General features: G+C 33.9%; 1 protein-coding gene across 1 annotated transcript in view; it reads right to left on the bottom strand.

The window, feature by feature from the left end:
• MAN2A1 (mannosidase alpha class 2A member 1) overlaps window positions 1–22,495 on the bottom strand; it is a 173,934-nt gene that overhangs the window by 65,693 nt on the left and 85,746 nt on the right. Inside the window, exons 10-12 of the mRNA XM_012473931.2 lie at window positions 20,009–20,191; window positions 14,587–14,701; window positions 14,113–14,180 (exon numbers count right to left, since the gene is read on the bottom strand). Coding sequence (XP_012329354.2) covers window positions 14,113–14,180; window positions 14,587–14,701; window positions 20,009–20,191 — 366 coding nt within the window. The remainder of the gene's footprint in view (window positions 1–14,112; window positions 14,181–14,586; window positions 14,702–20,008; window positions 20,192–22,495) is intronic.

Raw genomic sequence — 22,495 nt, 5'->3', positions numbered from 1 at the left:
CTCGTATAATAATCTGACAATAAACTAGAACCATGCAGTTAGTTAAGAAAGTTTGACTTAAAATATAAATAAAAAATCAACTAAAACACAGACTAACCAGACACTTTAGCAGGTAGTCTCTGAACATTAAGCTATTCTGCCCTTATTTTTCAAGAAATAAAAATAAAAAATATAACTTTAAATGCAATCTATCTGTTTAATCACTTTCTCAAATAAAATCTAAAAGAATTTTGTACCTAAAAACAAAATCACAGCAAACTAATTATAAGTGCCTGGTAAGGAAGATTCTTTTAAAGTTCATGTGAAATTGAAGAAAAGAATGATTTAAAATCCTATGCTGGTAAAGCACTAAGGCAAATCCCACACTTTATATCACTGAAAAATCAATGCGTGAGACTGGTAATAGCCTAATGACAAACATTTTTCTTCAAATTTCTAAATGACAGTAAAAATGTATATTTAATTATACTGCATTAGGTAGCCTATCATAAACTTTAAACTGCCTGATGCAAGAATTGTAAAAAGCATTATTTTAGAAGATGCAAGAATGGAATGATAAATTTTTTTAACAAATCAAATCTGATAATGAGGGAAGCCTGAAGTATAATTAGGAAGCTACAACACTCAGTAAAGTCAAGGTATGGACTGTTACAAAGAAAAAAAAAGTCAACATCTCAATACCTACATGTTTAGAGACTGTGGTACAAAGGGGTGAAGAGCACTGCTCAGCTAGCAAAGATTTCTTAAGAGATAGGCATTTTTTAGCAGATTTTTGAAATGATGGGAATCAGAACAAAGAAAAGCTGAGGCACCCAAGCATGGATGATAGTAACAATCAATGCCATTTAGAAGAGTCAAAGTGGTTTCTGCTTATAATGCATCTTTTTAGGAAGCTTGCTAATGATTTTAAGCAATCTCATAATTCTCCTAAACCAATACTGTACAGATCTACAATCTCTAAACTGTGAAATCCCAAAAGCTCTGAAAACAATCAAAAGCTTTTTTATAACTCATTTGGTGGTAAATCTAAACAGCACTGACACGAAGCTTTATAGAATTTTTATTTATCTCATTTGATATGAACATTCAGAAATTTCAAAGGAGATTCTGCAATAATATGCCACACATGCACAGTACTTTCCTAAAATTAAAAAAAAAAAGAATTCTGAACCCTCACATATATCAACCCCTGAAGATTTCAGGTAAGGTACTGAGTATTTGTCTTATGGAAATCTATACAGCACAGTATAAATCACAGGTCACTTGGAAAAGAGTCCTTGCCTGTGTAGGTTCTGAGCAAGAAATAATCAAGAAGAAATGAAAGAGGCAAGAAAATATGAACACATACCAGCACAGTGCTGCCCAAGACAGAAATGCAAAGTAAACCTGTCATTGAATGAATGTATGAATCAAGGAATAAGGAGCTCTATTTTAACATAGTCCACAAAGTCCTACAAAGAAATAGGAAATGTTTAAAAATATTCTATTTTCTTAATACTTAAAATACCCCAAATCCCAATTGCATATATATGCTCTTATTTTATGAGCTTTTACTTTATCTCTTTAAATTTTTAATTTTGCAGCATCTAATTATGTTTTAGTTTTAGAAATGCAGAAAATTTCTGTTTCACTGTGTTTGATATGATTTTCCTACCTAACTGATATGTCTGCAGAATGAGATTTAAAGAAATGTCTAACAACCATTACTGATTTATTCAGTATAGACCTGTTCAAAATACAAGTCCAGTCCCTGAGCCGAAGTGGCCAAGGAAGAGTAGCTAATAGAAAATCTGGTAGTTGCTCTTTGATTTAGTTAATGAATCTAATGTGCAGATGCTGCATTCTGCTTCTTCCTACCCAACAACCTTTATCACTTTCTCCTTTATTGACAGAAAGCCAGTTTTATTTAGGATGGCAATAGTCATAGCCTAAAAAACAAAATCAAAATGAACAACAACAAAAAACTGTTTCCTCATGCTAGACGCAGACATGTGCCATAGTTCTGGACAATGACATGTAATTAGAATTTTAATACGTGAAAATTCTGAGAAAGTTATTCAGTCCCCAATTTATCCCAACTGCTGTGACTTTCTTTTTTTTTTTTAAAAAAAACTATAGTCAATAATTTAATTATTATTTTTTAATTAATTTTTTTAATACACTAAGTTTGGGGGTACATGTGCAGATCTTACAGGTTTGTTACATAGGTATACACGTGCCATGGAAGCGATTTGCTGTATCCATCATCCTGTCATCTACATTAGGCATTTCTCCTAATGCTATCCCTCCCCTAACCCCCTACCCTCCAGGTCCTGGTGTGTGATGTTCCCCTCCCTGTTTCCGTGTGTTCTCATTGTTCAACACCCACTTATGAGTGAGAACATGCAGTGTTTGGGTTTTCTGTGCTTCTGTCAGTTTGCTGAGAATGATGGTTTCCAGTTTCATCTGTGTCCCTGCAAAGGACATAAACTCATCTTTTTTAATGGCTGCATAGTATTCCACGGTGTATATGTGCCACATTTTCTTTATACAGTCTATCATTGCTAGGCATTTGGGTTGGTTCCAGGTCCTGACTTTCATCTTTTGCTCATCCCTCTTTCTGGACAAAACACAGATGTAATGTATGTAGAAGCAAGAACCATCCTGCATTCACAACAAGAACCACAGGCTAACAGTGACAGGGCTAACAGTGACAGAGCTAACAGGTAAAAGCAGCCTGGACCTTTGATGACACCATGGAACATATCATGAGCCCTAGACTACCTACCTTTAAACTTGTCCATAAGAATAATAAAAGGCTTTCTTCAGAAGCCATTGTAATAAGGTCGCTGTTACATGAAGTTGAGTGCAATACAAAATGAAACACTATACATACAAGAAGTCACACTGAGTAACAAAGAAATGCTAACAAGTACAATTTCACTTTAAAAGAACATAACAATGAATGCAAGATAATTCTAAATCAAAAACTCTTCCAAAAGGGTTCATCACTATAGACAGATTATTTAATTGCCTAACAAATATTACATGACTTTTTTCTCATAATTTTTACCATCTCCACTTCTAATTTTTAGTTATTAATTTAGCAAACACCTCCTATGTACCAAACACTTCTTCCATATTTCACTCAACCATTCACAATGTTTTAAATTCAAACAAGTCATCTTCATTTTCTCCATAAAACTTGAAAACAGAGTTCATGAAAACTTAAGCTAAAATCTCAGAATTTACCAGTCCTATGTTCTCTTTATTATTAAAAAAAATGCTACTTTAGGCACTTTTAAAAATTTTTTCTATGTAACTTATGAATGTGGAATATTTGACCAATTCATTATTATTGATAAATATTTAAGTCTTTAAAAATATTTGTTCATATGATAAACAAAGCTGAGATGCACGTCCTTGTCCACAGTTCTCTCCACTTCCATATCTGATTATTTCTGCAGGACAGCGTTCTTCCAGTGCAATTCCTAGCTCAAATGCTCCTGGCATCAGGTAATTTTCCTTAAAGATTTACTAGGCACCGTTTTGGAACAATGAAGAAGACCAACCCATACCTGCAAGAAGTTTATAGCAAGTTTCTTCGGAGGACTATTATGCATGTGGTCAGTGGGTAAACACAGTTCCATGAAGGCATATGAGAACAACACCCAGCCCTGATTCAAGGATCTCAACCAAGTTTCCAGAGAATGTAACATCTAAGCTGAGTCCTAAAAGACGATCAGAAATTTACCAGGCAAATGGTGTATGTGTGCATGTGCATGTCTGTATGTTTCCACGCTTAGGTGCATCTGGAGGTAAGGTCGGGTTTTTTTGGTTTTGCTTTTTTTTTTTTTTTTTTTGAGACAGAGTCTCACTCTCTTGCTCAGGCTGGAGTGCAGTGGTGTGATCTAGGCTCATTACAACCTCCGCCTCCAGGGTTCAAGCAATTCTCCTGTCTCAGTCTCCCAAGTAGCTGGGATTACAGGTGCATGACACCATGCCCGACTAATTTTTGTATTTTCAGTAGAGATGGGGTTTCACCATGTTGGCCAGGCTGGTCTCAAACTCCTGACATCAGGTGTTCCGCTTACCTTGGCCTCCCAAAGTACTGGGATTACAGGCGTGAGCCACCAAGGTCAGTTTTTTTGTTGGGGTTTGGTTCTTTTGCTTTTTGTCCACCACCCCATACCAGGCAGTAAAGATGTAGAGTTAATATAACAGAAAGTAGAGTGTCAGAGAATTTATAGTTCTCTGAATTGTTGTGCTCTGAATAGAGTCATTGTGGGGCTGGAGCACATAGTGTAGACTGAGGTGATGCAAGAGATAATGTTAGAGAGACAAAAATGCAGGCACAAAAAGCCATGTTAAAGAGTCTCGAGTTTAGCCTTAGGGTAATGGAAAAAAGGGTTTTGAGCTAAGTTACAGTATCACTGCTAACATTAATTAAGGGGCTGTTAAGTGCTAGGTCTCATACTATGAAGTTCATACACATAACCATATTTAACCCCTCCAACAAATGTGTGAGGCAGGGACATCTGTCACAGGGTTGTCACTATCACCCAGGGGAGGGATGGTAGTAGTCTGAAGTAGGTAGTAGCACTGAAGATGAAGAGGAAGTGGTCAAATTTGAGATACATTTAAAAAACAGAATGAAAAGGTCTAGCATGTGTTTGGATACTAGGAAGACAAAGATGATCAGGGTAGCCCCACAATTTACTGTCCAAACTAATGCACTTTTGAGAGTGAAAGAGGCCGATAGTGAAAAACTGTCACATCTGGTCACTCTAAAATTGAAAGAGCTTGGGACCACAGAACAGGTTCAAGCAGGGAAGAGGAGTTACATTTTAAACACGTTTAAATGGAGCTGCTAGCAAACCACCTTGCCATGTATGTACCTAGGCAACAATCCTGCATGATCTGCACATGTGCCCTAGAACCTAAAGTAAAAAAAAAAAAAAAAGGAAATGGAGCTGCTAATGAGCCATCCCAGAGATCTACCCACTTGGCCTGTGGGTCTACAACTTAGGAGACTTTTCTTACCCGAGACAGGTATTTGAGGAGTTAACAGTACACTCATAGTACAATGGAATAGGAAATATCGCTCTCACCAGAAGCTTGTATTTTTTAAATCTTCTTGATGAGAAACGATTATTTAGGATCTCCTATATGCTCTTGCCTCTCCAACTCTTTCTGGCATTAACATAAGCTGAAGCCACAGATCTACAGAGCTGTTAGTAAATTCTATCAAAACTAAACAGACATTTGTACTGTTAGTTTGACAATAAAATTGACAACAATGATTTAGATTTCACTATGTCTAATTATTTCCAATACCTTTTTAATTATTAATTTTGATTCATCTATAAGTCAGCTAAATTGACTTCATCAAGAAAATTTTAAAATTTCTTTTTAAAAGTATGGGAAGTATGCCTGTGATATGTTTTATAAGTGTTTTCCTATTTGAAAATGTCTCTCTACCACCTTCACATATGAAAGATAACTGAGTATAAAGTTATTTCAAAATGTCATAGTCTTCTTGTCTAAGTCTAGCATTTGTTCTATATTACACAATATATTGTTTCTGCCTGGCACTTTTTTAATATGTCCTTTTTCCTTTTAATTGAACTAAGTTACTATGCTGTACTGGGGGTGACTCTTTTTTCATTTTTATTACTCAGCACTTAGCCTTCTTCATCTATAAAGGGAGGCCTTTTCAGCTCAGAAAACTTTTCATCAATTATATCTTTGATCATTGCCTCTGCTGTATTTTTTCCCTAAAGTTCTTTAATTCTTTTGTTGGAATCTTGTCCTCCATAATCATCATCTTCCTTCTCATTGTTTACATTTGTCTTCCTTTTGTCTACGTTCTTAAAAAGTATCTCATGGACTTTTTTTTCCCACATCAATACTCTCTTTCAGTGTCAGCTTTACTCTTCAGTATCACCAGTAAAGATGGTCTGTTATTGTCCCTCCAACAATCTCTCCTTATCTCACTCCTCCCGTCTTCCAAATATTTTTATTTTCATTTGTCATCTGTCTGTTTCAGTGTTTCACTTTTTTTGAGAATTCCAGATCCTCTTTTTAAAAATAATTTTCATCTAGTCTCTGTAATAAATCATTTTAATCCTTAAGTTATTCTTCTGAGTCTTCATGCTTCACCCTATTTTTTAATCATTCTGTAGAGCTTTTTCACAGCTCTCCTATGATAACCTTTTAATCACTTATCCTCAAAGAAGTAGACATTAACCTAGACTCTGTGTTTGCTAACTACCCTTGGTCTTTTTTATTCTGATATTAGTTAAAGTCCTTCTCTTACATAGAGTTAGTTTATTTGACAAATATTTGTTGAAGACCTACTGTGTGCCACGTATTTGCCAGGGATGCCAAAGCAAACAAGCTCTCTGTCCTCATGGTGCTGCTATTTCAGCAAGGGAGACAGATAATAAGGAATAAATGACATGGCCAATTTGTTAACAATACTATGAAGGATGTAATGAGAATTCAGTGATGGAGAAAAGAGTGAGTGAATAATAGGTTTGCATGTATAGATCCAGCCTGATGGCAAGTTTCCAAAAGGTTAATATCCAAGGTGGCTGTGCCTGACTGGTATTCAGTCATCTATACCGGCTCGGATTCTGAAAAAAGGGAAGGCTTCTTTCTTCAACAAAGAATATTACAGCATTCTTCCGGCCCATGCCACTACCAACAGCTTTCCTAGTTAACGACCTATCATAAGTTCCCTTGTTCCTGCCTACTTTATTTCTGGCAGATTTAGTCTCCAAATTGATTACAAAATACAGACACAGTGGAAGCCCTTTCATCAATGTGATCAAGGCTGGCATAGATCTATTAACAGAAAGAGTTAAAGTTGACATGAAAATAAAAGTTAAGGCAGAAAATCATTATGATATGTATGTGTTATTCTTAATATTTTAATTTACCACGAAATACACGTGTATGATATTCGAATCTACTTATGTAAAAGCAAAACCTTTGCTTTGACTATGGAACCAGTAACTGGAGTTCTTTGTCATATTTTCTGCATAATCAAACATGATAATCTTCTGTGGTCCCAAGCTTAGATTTCTCTAAAGTACAGCAAGAATTTAAACGTAAAAATATTAAGAAAATCTGAGTGCAGGCTGCTTCTACATTTTTATGATTTCTTCTCAAATCTTTTACAGTCATGTCACCATATTTATCAGTGACTCACCTTTGTTGAATATTTCCAAAGCCCTCAACTTCATAAAAAGTGTATTTACATAATTCATCAGCTTAATAAAATGGATTATGAGAAAAAAATAACAAGAACAACTTGTTTAGGAATAAATAACTGAGTCATAATCACACATCTGAAAGACTGGAGGGAAGGAAGTGCATTGGCCTGACAGCTAACAGCCCACTCACTACAAGACCACGTTGCCATGGGCATAGAAAAGAAATGAAAAACATCAGTTGATATAGTTGGTCAATTAAATGAAGATTGGTCAACAGAGACCTTAGGCAGGGAGGAAGAAAAAAAAAGAACAGCTACCCAACTTCTTAATAGCCTCAAAATTAGCACTCTTACAGTAGAAAAATATTTGTTTACTTTTCTAGTTGATGTAATACCATAATTTCAAAGCCTTGGCAGACATTATAAAAAAGAAAAGAAATCATTCTCCATACTTGTTTTAAAAAACATGCAGGTTGCTGTTATTTCTAATTGCTTATCATTCATCAGCAAGTAATTGCATTTTTCAGTCCAGTTCTATCAGCTTTGTAGTTTGTGGACACCTTATTGACTGTCAAGCCAAGGTTTTGGTATTTCTGCAATTGTTCATCATCATCTACATTTTCATATGAGTGTTAATGGGAAACTGAGAGTCAGTCTCAGGGTCCCTAGTCAGCCATCATGTAAATTGCAAGTGCCAACTATTTTTTTAATGTAATAGATGTATTTCATTTAAGTCAATGTGAGGTTGAAATGTATTTCAGGAATTAATACTCATCATTCCTGATGTCATAAAATAAATAGAAATGCTAAAGGTGGGGAGAACTGGAACAAAGATGGAGCCTTTTCTCCTCATTTCCTCTCTAAGAGACCTTTATATTTTCCTGAAAAATTAGGCAAAATGTAAGCCTGTGACGACTGACTTAGAATAGCAAACACCAAATAAGATTATTTTGTCTTGCTACCTAGCCATGACTGCTCCAACACTAGTATCAACCACTAGTCAATGCAAAGAATTTTTAACATTTAAATGAACTAATGTAGCACCTTGCAGGTACCTTGAGTTCCTTAAGAAATTTTTGGTTATTTACATAATATACTATATTCTATTCAGTCTTTTGGGTAAAGCATCATTTCTGAAAATATCCCAGCAGACTATGGACAAGATAAAAAGTGATTCTGTGTAATTAGAGAACTAGCCAACCTATATGTCAATAAAAATCAAAGTTAACAACACATAACAGAGATGGAACATAGGTGAAAACATACAAATACTTTTTACAAGCAATATATACGTAAACAGAAAAGCATCTCAGAGGAGAGTTTACGAACTCATCCTTCAAATCCAATAAAATTCATAAACACTGTGTTATTAATGTCCAGATATACCTAAACTAGACTAGAATACAGAATAGCTTAGTTTTTATGTTTTTAGAGTCTCTAGGACCATCAGTTACTAATTCCCTCATCAAAAGAAAAGTTCAAAGCAGCTTTACTTAAAAGGTAAGGCTATCTAAGCTTTTCTCAAAATAATATAAGCTGTAGAGGGGCCAGGGTGTCAAATCCTGAATTCTATTATTGCCTTGAATTCTTTTAGGATAATTTAAAAATACAGCCAACCATTATTAAGGAAAAAAATCTTTAATCTTACTGACTTTATACACTCGTTTTTCTGTTAACTAATGGAAAGATATTTCTATACACTATTTTTCTAGTATATGTCAAGATTTAAGCTTAAACCATCATAATTTATGAGCTATTAAGGGCAGTTCCTGGACTAATTATTGTAGCTAACACTCTTCCATCTCCTCCCCAGTTGAACACAAAATACACTCCCTCTGGACACTGACAGCTCTTTCACCATACTCACTTCTCAGACTAGAGCCACTTTGATTCAAGTCATGGAATGTCACTTCTGCCCTTAAGAAGTGAGATTCCATTTTAATCTTAAGACAGATACTCCCTCTTGGAACTAGCCACCATAGTTAGAGAAGCCCAACTCATATTGGGAGGCCAAAAAGCTCCAAATGCCTCCATTAAGTAATGCTGCCACAATCTGAGTGGTTAGAATTCTATTTTCCTAGAAATTCCATTTCCAAACAATAAAAAATAAGGCTGTGAGCTTGGCTTCTTCATTTAAAACTTATGTGTAAAAAACTGGTTAGAGATACTACATAATTTCTCAGACATATTCTTACTTGGTATAAAAATATGTTGATAACATGATAACAAAAGAAACTCACCTAAAGCCTTGAATCCCATTAAACTAATAGATAATTACCGCCAGGAGAACTGTTTAAAATAACAATATTAAAAATACAAAATGTAGAGTCAGGCTATGTCAACCACAATAATAAGTCTTACAAATAAAAACTAATCTGATAAGGCCAATTCATTCAGCTATTTGGAACTATCTTTTATATCCACTCATTCTGAACACCAAAATCCAATCTCAATGAAGTTAACTCTGTAAGAATGAAATGACGCTGAGAGGCAATTTTTCAGGTCTCATGGTATAAAACTAAAATCTCAAATGGGCAGTTATACAAATTCCAAGCCTTACTGAATTACTTTTTATCTTTATTTTTAGTAGTACTTAAAGTTTACTTTGAAGCACTCTGGCACCCAACCTCCAAATATTAGACCAATGAACTACCTGGGGAGAATATATACCCAGGATGCCACATTTTGCATAGAATGTGAATTATGTTCTATCCATATCTGGTGTCTGAAGCTTAATATTCTCTTCAGTCGATATTTAAATGTATTTCAAGGAATCTGTATTATTCTTACTATGTTGCATATAATACCACAGGCATGATGGTAGAAATAATCAAAGAAATAATTCCTACCCTCAAGGAGTTTACGATCTAGTGTGATTAACTTCAAATAATTATATTGGAAGAAATAAGAAGCCAGTAGCATAATGGGTTGGGACTTTGGGCATCTTGGGAAGTGGGTGAGTTTACTCTGTACACGAACCGTATGTGAATTGAGGTAGCCTGTGGGTGAGTTGTGACAGCTAGCCTTCAAAAATGACTCTCATCATTCCCTCTGCTTCCTATACATGCTCCTCACATCAAGAAATGGCAAGTAATTTCCCTCCCCTTGGATCTTGGCTAACCTTAATGACTTCCTTGACCAACAGAATGTAGTGAAAACGGCCTTCTAGGACTCCCAAAGCTAGGTCTTAAGAAGTCTTGCCGTTTCTACCCAGAAAACTCATGTTTGAGACTTTTAATCTTAAGATAGATACTCCCTCTTGGAACTAGTCACTATGGTTAGAGAAGCCCAAGTCATATGGAGAGGCCATGTGTAAGCATTGGCAGCTAACAGCTCCAAGTGAACCCTCAGCCAACAGGGAGCAGTAACTTTCAGTAATGTGAGTGAGCCCTCCTGCACACTGAAACCAGTCAAACCTCTGGCAAACTCCAGTCCCAATCTCTAATTGCCTACAATGGTATGAGAGACCCCAAGCAAGAACTGCCCAGTAGTTCTACAGAACCATGGGAAATATAATAAACTATATTTAAGACATTAAATTTTTGAGTAGTTTGTTATGCAGTAGTCTACTAAAACATTTGACCATCAGGTCAGACATTACTCAATAGGTAAGAAGTCATCCCTGGAGAATGTTGAATTTAGAAGCGATTTTCTCAGAGCTCTGTTTTTTGATAGATTCCTCTGATAACTTTAATACATGAATAAAGAGAAATTGAAGACAAAAGGGTAAGAAGCCATTGAAGTAATTCAAGCATGAAGTTTGGCTTAGAACCAAAAAGTAACAGGAAAAGAGAGATGTATTTCACAGACGAGAAGAAAAAGACTCTCCAACTGATGAAATTTAAGAAATAATAAAAGGTAGAGGTCAAAGTGGGTTCTGGAGTTTCAGAACCTAGATAACTAAAAAGATAACAATGCTCTTAATCAAGACTGGTATCCAAAAGGAAAGCGTATGGAGAAAATCAGAGGATATTAAATGAGAGGTACTAGGAGGTCATCCAGTGAGAACCATTCAACAAGCCAATGACAATGGGTTATGGGAGGCCTACTTTTTAGGCCAACATATACTACTATTCTGAAGTATCTGTTTTCTATATAAAAACTTTGAATTCACGTATGATATAGCTCACATAACTGTGTGAACTAAATTAGACATATCAAAATATACCAATGCCACTTCAAGCAGATCATGGACTGCTTTTTAAATACTCACAAACTAAATTATGTTAGGTTTATTGCTATGACTAATGTTGCCAACAGTATGATCGAATTTATTTGCATGTCTTATTTAATATTATGGATTTAAGTTAGTATTTCTCAATCTTTTTTATCTTATCACCTCCCTAAGGACTCTTTTTAGACATTTATTTACTAATCATCCACACACAATTTTAATGCCACACACAAACTGTTTACCTGTTATGTACTGTATCTGTGCTTTATATATTAAAAAGAATAAGATTTTCTTTAAATCCCCCAAAACCAATTTTCACTCTCTTGGAAAAACTATCTCCCCCATTGAGAATGCATGGCTTACGGAGATAGATCATTTGTTACTCAAAAAGGAACTGTGTCTATAACTAAAATAAAGCCAAGTCTAAGAACATTAAAGAAGACTCATGAAGAATATGACAAATACTCATAGCAACTAAAACTTCCAATTTAAAAACTGAAAAGGGCAATTATTTTATTCTCAGTACCTGCTAAATAAAACTATCAAATTCTTCCATTTTAAAGGTCACTATCATTTCTTCATTATTCACCAATTTTTACTGAGAGATCAGTAACTAAAATAATTTGCAGCAAACAAGTAAAATATAGATTTTAAAACTAAAAATCTAAGAAGCTCTAACCTACGAAATGATGATAAGCATAAAAATAAGAATCTGCCAATCAGAAGTATTTCTAGTTTACCTACCTACAGAAATAGGAGAGTCAATATTTGATAGAAAAGAATTGTAAAGAAGTAATAAGAAGATAAACACTATACCACTTAAATAAAAACTATTTAAAAATATCAAAAAGCAATCATTTTACTAATAGCCCCCAAAATTACATTTGTGTTTACCTGTAACTAAAACTCCTCAATATGAAAGCTTAAAAGTATTTTCTCTCTTTTCCCTTTTTTTTTTTTTAAGATGGAGTCTCACTCTGCAGCCCAGGCTGGAGTACAGTAGCATGATCTTAGCTCACTGCAACCTCCGCCTCCCGAGTTTAAGCAATTTTCTGCCTCAGCCTCCCAAGTAGCTGGGATTACAGATGACTGCCCCCATGCTCAGCTAATTTTTGGTTTTTTTTTTTGGTATTTTTAGTAGAAACAGGTTTTCACCATGTTGGCCAGGCTGGTCTTGAACTCCTGACCTCGTGATCCACCAGCCTCAGTCTCCCAAAGTGCTGGGATTACAGGCGTGAGCCACCATGCCCAGCCCGTATTTTTCTCTTTCATTAATATACTATATTTCCTAACTTTCTTCTTCTGGCATAAGTAAGGCTAAATTATCAATTACTGCTTGCTAAGGCTAAGATAGTAAAGGAAGGAGAAAAACTAAAGGGAACATCTTTTCCTCTGACCTATTAGGTCTAGCCCTGTCTCAACCCACCCACCATAAAAGCACCCACAGGGAGACCAGTGGGGTAGAAATGGGGCACGAATCACTTACTGCAGCACATATTATTCTTATAACCAGCAAAAACAAAGTTCTTCCTCCATCAAAACATAAAAAGAAAGAAAAGTTAATAGATGAGAGAACTATGCCTAAAGCCAAATAGATTTACTAATGTCAGAGTTTACTAGGAACACAATATTTAAGCAACAGGCATATAACCTCAAATGCATCAAAACATAACTTATTTTAAGACAAAGAAGACATATTGTAATTTTATAACTAATATTTCTTCCGGTATCATTATCCTTTCATCCTAACAATGACTTGGCAATCTGAAAGCTCCTAAGGCTTCTGCAGTGTTACAGAGAACATTAGTAGTACTTAAAAAAACTTATTATCTTGTTCTAAGGAATAAGCTGTATATATCTTATGTCTCTACTTACTAAAGAAATTTAGACAACTAAGGCTTTAATCTATGCTTAACAAAAATCTCTACTAGCAACTGGAAATTCTCTATACTTTCATTCCATTTATTTTTAAATAATTTAAATAAAATATATTAAGTTAAAATAATGAATTATTCTCTGAAATTATTGTTTTATTCTATAATTTATAAGAGATGGTATTACATATCTCAATTCTGACAGTTAAAAATAAATACTGTGTGCTTGGGTCCACTGGATAATGATCAACAGATATTTGGTCATCAAAAACAGATACCTTGCTGTTTAAAGAAATATCAATAAAACATAACACATTTCTTTATAATTTGGTAGCCACCAATAAATGCCCTAGTTTAAGGTCATTGAACACCCTTCCCATTTACTTTAGCATAAATCAATAGTGCTAAAACAAGGCTGTTTGACCAGCAAAATGACAGTTATCTAATGAACAATTTATAGTAGAAACTTTGATTTTATAATAAAGTTTCTTCTCTTTCATTTAGAAATGAAAACAAGGTAGTTAGAAGAAAGGTTAATCAAGAAAGAATATAATCTAAAATTAATATTACAGAGATAAGAAAATGTTTTATTAGCTACATATTTATCATTCTATACCTTATATCAGTGAGAAATATTAATTGTTATAATAGTTTGTTCAGCGATGTACTAAGCACTGTGTTAGCTATTAGTACTGAACATAACACAGTCATGGAAGAAAATCCATATTTTTAGGAGTTTTTAAATTACTAAATTGATTAAATGGAATACTGCCTTAAAATATATGTTAACTAAAGACCAGAACCATAAAAACCAAAAATATTAAGCCAGAAAAGTGGTAAACATTTATAAGAAATTATGAATTTACCTTGGCTCCGCACTCAGCCTTATTATATTTTTTTGTGGCAGAGAATCCTGTGATTTTTGTTTCAAATCCTATAAAAATGAACAGTAATTTTCAAATTTTACTTAACACTCCATGGACTCATCCTGAAACCAAAACACCATTCAAATTCAAGTTCAGCAAGAACGGATTAAGGTCTTATAAAAATTTAAATATCAAGGGGTTTCTAATTAAAGCCAAGCAAAACAACTAATTATAATGCCCAGCTGCCTTACTAACATCTTAATAGCGTTCTTAAACACTATATATTTCACATACTTTGAAATACTTATAGAAAAGACAAACATATAGGTAATTTATATTAAGTGATACAAATTATTTCAAATGTGCAAAAAAATTATATTTCAATGTCTCTTTTCATTAAGCTTATACTCTTTTCTAATTCAAGAACAATATAATCACACATTTTTAAGATGACTATAAATGAAACAAACTAACCATCTCCAGGAAGGTATCAGAAGAGTAAGAGTCGTATGTGAGTTTGTCCTTCATAATAAGAAGAAATGCAGAATTTCCAATTATCTTCTCCAAAACCATTAATGAATGAAAAAGTCTGTAAACCAAAAATTTTATTAGTCTGATAAATAATTTAAAAATCTGCATACAATATTTTCAGTTTCATTACTAATAACCAAACCACCAGTATCTTCATCTTGTATTCAAAGCGAACAAACCTGCTCTTTTTTTCTCCAGAACTAAGTTTTCTGTACACACTTTTAAGAATCCATTAAAAATTGAAAGCTTTCTGGACACACTTGAAACATATAAACATACTCAAACTACTTAAACTTTCTATGAATATCGCACCAACTAATAATATCTAGTAGAATCATTCCAATAACCTTAAGGCATTCTGTCAAAAACCAATTATTTGCTACTTTAGTAAAAGCTCTAATGAGGGTTCTAATCAACAAAGAAAAACATGAGATAATTCAGTTCACAAGAAAATTCAACCAGTATAAAAGACATACCCCAAGAATTAAAATAGATATTTTAATTTAGTTTCATGTTCTTGTTCAAAATAACAAGGAGGACAAGAGTTTTTGACAGATGTGAATAATAAAGTTGTCTTCATCCCTGTTAATTTTTTTGGTCAATGAAATTACTAACTACATTGAAATCCTACAAATTTTATTTTTATGTCTAAGGAATCAAAAGTCTACTGATTCCAGACCGATTCTGAAATATATCCTCAGTACATCACCAGCTACTGCTGAAGCCCTACTCATGAAAAAAGAACTTGCTTGGAGATTTTTTTTTTTTTTTTTCAAATTCAGTTATGTTTCTTGAAGGTTTTACAGACCAGGCATCCCTAGACAAATTCGTATTGGAGAAGTTTGTAGAGAATCCTCGCTAATGACGTTTTCAATTACATTATTTTTTCCAATACAGAAAGCAACTTTGGATCTATGCCTTAAAGACATTTTCGTTGTCATGCAACAATAACAACAAAAAAAAACCTGTAAAAGAAGTCACTTCTTTTTTTTTTTTTAATATATATTTTATTGCGTTTTAGGTTTGGGGGCACATGTGAAGAACATGCAAGACTGTTGCATAGGTATATACACGGCAATGTGGTTTGCTGCCTTCCTCCCCATCACCTATATCTGTCATTTCTCCCCATATTATCCCTCCCCAACTCCCCACCCCTCACTGTCCCTCCCCTAGTTCCCCCCAACAGACCCCAGTGTGTGATGCTCCCCTCCCTGTGTCCGTGTGTTCTCATTGTTTAACAACCGCCTATGAGTGAGAACATGTGGTGTTTGATTTTCTGTTCTTGTGTCAGTTTGCTGAGAATGATGGTTTCCAGGTTCAACCACGTCCCTACAAAGGATACAAACTCATTGTTTTTTATGGCTGTGTAGTATTCCATGGTGTATATGTGCCACATTTTCCCTGTCCAGTCTATCATCGATGGGCATTTAGGTTGGTTCCAAGTCTTTGCTATTGTAAACAGTGCCACAATGAACATTTGTGTGCATGTGTCCTTATAGTAGAATGATTTATAATCCTTTGGATATATACCCATTTGGATATATACCCATTTGCCGGGCCAAATGGAATTTCTATTTCTAGGTCCTTCAGGAATCGCCACACTGTCTTCTACAATGGTTGAACTAATTTACACTCCCACCAACAGTGTAAAAATGTTCCTATTTCTCCACATCCTCTCCAGTACCTGTTGTCTCCAGATTTTTTAATGATCACCATTCTAACTGGCGTGAGATGATATCTCAATGTAGTTTTGATTTGCATTTCTCTAATGACCAGGGATGATGAGCATTTTTTCATGTTTCTTGGCCTCATATATGTCTTCTTTTGTAAAGTGTCTGTTCATATCCTTCACCCACTTTTGAATGGGCTTGTTTTTTTCTTGTAAATCTGTTTTAGTTCTTTGTAGATTCTGGATATTTGCCCTTTGTCAGATGGATAGACTGCAAAATTTTTTTCCCATTCTGTTGGTTGCCGATTCACTCTAATAATTGTTTCTTTTGCTGTGCAGAAGCTCTTAAATTTAATTAGGTCCCATTTGTCTATTTTGGCTTTTGTTGCCAATGCTTTTGGTGTTTTAGTCATGAAGTCCTTGCCTATGCCTATGTCCTGAATGGTTTTGCCTAGGTTTTCTTCTAGGGTTTTTATGGTGTTAGGTCTTATGTTTAAGTCTTTAATCCATCTGGAGTTAATTTTATTGTAAGGTGTCAGGAAGGGGTCCAGTTTCTGCTTTCTGCATATGGCTAGCCAGTTTTCCCAACACCTTCTTTTTTTGCAGAGCATTAATATTTTCTTCAGAGATGTAAGTGATCACTATCAATGTCATTAAATACATTTACATGGCAAATCTATAATTTTAATACTATAATCTTATGGATTTGAGATCATGCTGTAATCTAATTAAATTTCCCAATACCTTCAAATGTTTTCCTAGATAGAGTTAAGTGTTTTCACCATACTAAAACACCACATGAATGAATATGGTTCAGTTATGACAATAAGACCCTCAATCTAAGTTCATTTCTATTGTCTACAGGGCTGTCTTTATTAGGCAGCCTGAATCTGCAGAGGAAAAGTCATGTTCTCCAACACCTAAAACCACAGATGTATTAAAGAGTCCTAATTAAACTGAGCAAAAGCCAGGAATCAATGTTTGCATACTAAAGGCACACATGCAGCTTTCTCATAAGATAAGTACTAAAGACTATAGTATATCACTCTGCAAACGCTTTCTCAGGATGTATGGAGCTGTTTTGTTTAAATCCAAACTAAATGAAAAAAAGTACATTTATTTGGAAAACAAACAAATAAATAAATTTTGTTTATTGGGTAAAACAAAATTCTAAATATTTCAATATTTCATGAATATGGTTTTCAGGGCCTTTAATTTCCAAACATGCACTTATCCTATTAATATGGAATACACTTCAGGAAAAATCACTTGGGAATCAGTTTCCTAGTTTGCTGCCATGGCTGTTTTATTAAGGAGACGTTAGCTTGTCTGCCATTATATAGTTCAATCTATATTTTAGGACCCTCATGCTCACCCTTTGTTCTGTTTTCTCCCACTTACCTTAATTACAAGTTAGGAATAATTAGCAGAATTCTAAAACATTTCTCTCGTTACCATCTCTTCTTTCCTTCCACATAAGCCATATTACCTATTAATACTTTTAACCTGAATGTCTATTACAAACATTGTCCCAATCCAATTCATTTTTTCATGAAATGATTAGAATTAATCTCCATATATGTCATGATGTATTCTTGCTTTCCAGTTTATAACTTTATAAACATTCAATCTATTGTTGAGACCATGGCTCTCAGAGTCCCCCTACTATGGCAGAGAAGAAAGAAGGGCCTGAATGTCTGATGACACTGCAGAGCTGTTGTACCAGAACCAGTTGTCTACAGATATCTTTCATGTGACATAAAAATAAGCAGGACAGGATTTATTCTGTTTCTAGTTGCTATTACTCACAGCTAAATGCACCCCTAATTCATGCACTTGTTCACAGGGACATTTCTGCCAAATCTGAATGAACAGTAGTCATCAGTCCAAGTTCAAGAGAACACCCAATACTAACTACCTCTTTGTTAATAATTCCCTAACTTACGTTTTGAAATTTCTTCCTTAAAATGTCTGTGCTAATGACTTGGTAATTGTTGATGACTTCAATGAAGTGTGAAGTACTTACATAGAAAATTTACAAATGCCAAGTACAATTTGAGAATTACTGCCTTTTCTTCTCTAACATGTAATTCTGCATGGGGAAGTTTTTATAAGCTAAAAGCAATACAAAACATATGGAGAACAAATAATGGCTCTTCCAGAAAGGTCATGATACAAAAAATGTTCTGTAGCCACAGCTCAATGACCTACAAGCAAATCTCTTTCAATATGGCAGCCAGAGACTGCAAGTGGGCAGTGTAGGAAAATGACTTTTCCATGTCCTCTCAGGAGCTCTACCCTAGTCTGATTCTAAGTCTCATTTTTAAACTCTTAACAAACCAAGCAGGCCAGGAGCAGGTGAGAAGGAAAAATGGAGGACATGACCTTACTTTCAAAAATGCTTTCTGTGGGAGAAATATCATCTTTATCATCTAGTGAGCATTTCCTACTTTAACTCCAGATCAATCTCAATAGGTGGGTGTCAAATATACTTGCCATAAGAAAAATGGAGAAGATATTCAGGATACTACTTTGAATGTATTTTTTAAGGACTGAAGTCCACTAATGAAAACCCAAGAATATCTTTTTCCCCCAATTTCTAGAAAGCCAGTCAAAATATTATAACTAAAAATTTAATTAACATTTATTACAATTAGTAATATAAGATGTGAGTCAATTTTTTAACATTGTTTTTATTTGTTGTATACGCTTTTCTCATCCAGGAGTAGTAATAAGGATATTCACTTTTAAAATCTATTCTTTAAGAAAATCATAGTATATTTTAAATGATTTTAAAATACTATCAAAGCATAACATTGTGGATAAAAAACAGTATCAGGAAGAATAGTCTAATCTACAGTAAATAAAATCATCAAAACTCCTTTCCTAATCTGGGAATCCCCCTCTACACTGATCCTAATGAATGAATGGTCATCCAAACTCTGGCATGAGGATAAAGAACGACCTATTACAAAAAGTAAGCTTTTTTTCTCATTAGGAAGACTGCCAAGTCCTCTGCTATCTCAGACCATGCCTATACTTACTGTTTCAAATTCTTTAATATAGAAATAACTTAGCTTCTATTTCCTCACCCATCTGAGAGCCCATCAATGAGTTAAAGGTGGCTTTGATATCAACATCCAGGTCATCCTTTCTCATCCCCAATGGCTTGTATTATCCATATATGATAAGGTTTATAGGTCTTTTTCCTTCCTGGCTATATTTCTCAGCTTATTCTTTTATGTCAATATACCTCTTAAAAAAAAAAAAGAAGTATACAAGAACAACTGGATATGAATTAGGATGAGATTAAACTGACATACAATGAAGTAGGAATCTTTATCTCTCTAGATTATAACTATGTTTTATTTGATGCCAAGTCCTTGGTCAAGAAGATAACCCCAATCACTACACAGTATTTAGAAAAAAATAGGATCAGCTTTAAACAGTAGTAATAATGTTTTACTATTCTATTTGCAGAAATGCACTTCAATAAAAAGATGGCACAGGTAGGACTCTGTCAACTGATTTCTTAAAAAATCTTTAAATACTGGTGCTGTTTTGCTATAGCAATACTTAGGAGTAATATCATTGTTAATGCAATTTGATAGGCACTAACAACTTCATCAAAAGATATATTATTACCCATACTTTTAAAAGATTTTTTTAAAGATGATTTTTCTATAATTAGATTACCTGGTGCCATAATCCACAACCACCCAATCTTTTGCAGTTCCTGTGATAGCATCATGATGTTGAAACAGTCCCAAATTCCTTCTGGCTTCTGTCAGTGCCGTGTAAAGTGATGATGAGAGAAATTTATTTATCTTGTATTTGTGAGCTTGTCTCAGGGCGAAATAGTAAAGAATTTCAGCAGCCCTAATTGCATAAAAGTCATATTTTAATTTTAAAACAAACATTTTAGCTTATAATCTAAAACATGTGTAATTGATACTTTCTAAATTTTTTAAATTCATAATTTCAATACAAGCAATTTATGAAAAAGATATTGGTAATAATAATTCATATAAAATAACCAATGTATCCATATAACACATTTACATTCTCAATCATCAAAAAATACCATGTCTACACTGGTATCAGGGTTCCTCGTTCTAGATGATCCTGGAAAGAAGCCAGTCCTGTTGGCAGCAAGACAGGCTTATTTATGTATAACACAGTGAAAAAATATCTGGACACAGCAGTAAAAACTGGTAAATTTCTCTGTCCTTTCTTCTCTCGAAGACCACGAACATCACCAGAATGTCATTTACTCTCACATATATACATTAAGAGAAATGAAAAAGAAATGCAATCAGAGAAGAGAGGCAGAAAATTAAGTCCCAAGAATAGCTCAGAGGCAAGGGTTAGTTTCAGTTTTGAATGATAACATACAACAAATATAGAGAATTTAAGAATACAAACTGAAAAATGATAAACAGGATGCCAGCAGGGCATGGTAGCTTATGCCTGTAATACTAGCATCTTGAACCCAAGAGTTTGAGACCAGACTTGACAACATAGCAAGACTCTATCTTAGCCAGGTGTGGTAACATACATCTTTAGTCTTAGCTACTGAGGAGGCTGAGGTGGGAGGATCACTTGAGCCCAGAGTTTGAGGCCACAGCAAACTAGGATCACACTACAACACTCCAGCCTGGGCAACAGAGCCAAGACTCTGTCTCTTAAACAAAAGCAAAACAAAAAAGATGTCCTTTGTAGTATATTTTTAAGGAAAAAAACAACCTTTATTCTAAGAATAGCTTTTATATGGGGGCTATAATTTTCACCTTTTATTTGTTTTAATCAAAGGATATGGCTCACGGTAGGTTTTTCTTGAAAACTTTTTAAAAGGAGACATGCTTTGATTAAGTAAAAAGTATAAGAAGGTTCTATGCACGAAATATGTTTTAAGGACAATGGAGAGAGAGAACCAAGACAACCTGAAAATGTATCAAGATTCAGAAAAGAAGAGACACTGGAAACACTTTTTTTGTTTGTAAAATGATGAATTTCTCTAAACTGTAGAAATAATCAAAGGACAGTAAACAATCTCCACTTTTAAATTCTAGCCCTTCCAAAAATCATGGCATAAAAATCACTAAGCTTGAATTAACTAAATTGTGTGTATATCCCCACGTATATCCATGGCAAATATTCCTGGTTTTAAAAGGAGTACATATCTATACACAGATGTCCCAAATGTTAAAAAGAAGATTTGGGAAATACTGTTTTCTTTATACTTTTACGTTTTATCTACATTTTACAAATGAGCATAGGGATGAAATATTACTGTTTTCAGACAAACTTATTTACAAATAAATTAATACATTTGAAAAGTCACAACTACTGTATGGTTTTTTTGGTTTGTTTCAGTGCAGCAGAATTTTCCAAATATATTACTAGCAGTAACCACAATGCCTTGAATATGTTCAATAAATTAAGATAAACCAATATTCTTGTTGCCACTAAAAAATACTTGACACTTAAAAATCACTAATTTGGTGGTTAAAAAGGATCTCTACATTATTGAGAATATACTCCACTTTATAACTGAAAAGTTTAAAATAGTGTAACAGATAACTGGTTGACATTCTATAGTGTAAGAATGGATAGTCATTATAATATGTAAACATTATTTTAAATTTAATAAGATATATTCCATTACCACAAACAGTTATTTCTTTGTGTTAGAAACATTCCAATTCTACCCTTTTAGTTATTTTGAAATATATAATAAATGATGAATATACAAATTATGATTTGATTATTATATACTATATGCTTATATCAAAATATCACATGTACTCCATAAATATGTACAATAATATGTATCTAAAATAATTTTTTAAGTGAGATATATTTTTCTGGCATATTCCAAGTAACAGTAAAAGGCTAGGCTTTTGAAATAATAATATTTAATAGCAGCACAATATTAACAATAAACAAAAACCACTACCATATAAAAATGCAACTCTTAAGAAAATTCACAATTTTTAATAAAAAGCCTTTCCAAAATGTATTCAATGTCCACTACTATGTAAAAGAAAGTAAGTACAATCTAACTCAAACATCAAGATTCATCATAAAAATGAACTACTTTACTAGGCTGTACATAGAGAAAGCCTTGGGAGCCTCTGGAGTAGTTTAACTTTATCAACAATCAGCCTCAGTTACTTACAA

Source organism: Aotus nancymaae, unplaced genomic scaffold (genome assembly GCF_030222135.1).
Source record: "Aotus nancymaae isolate 86718 unplaced genomic scaffold, 86718_ANA_hifiasm-v0.15.2.pri h1tg000014l, whole genome shotgun sequence".
Taxonomy (NCBI): Eukaryota; Metazoa; Chordata; class Mammalia; order Primates; family Aotidae; genus Aotus; species Aotus nancymaae.
This window is presented reverse-complemented; position numbering and strand designations above follow the sequence as displayed.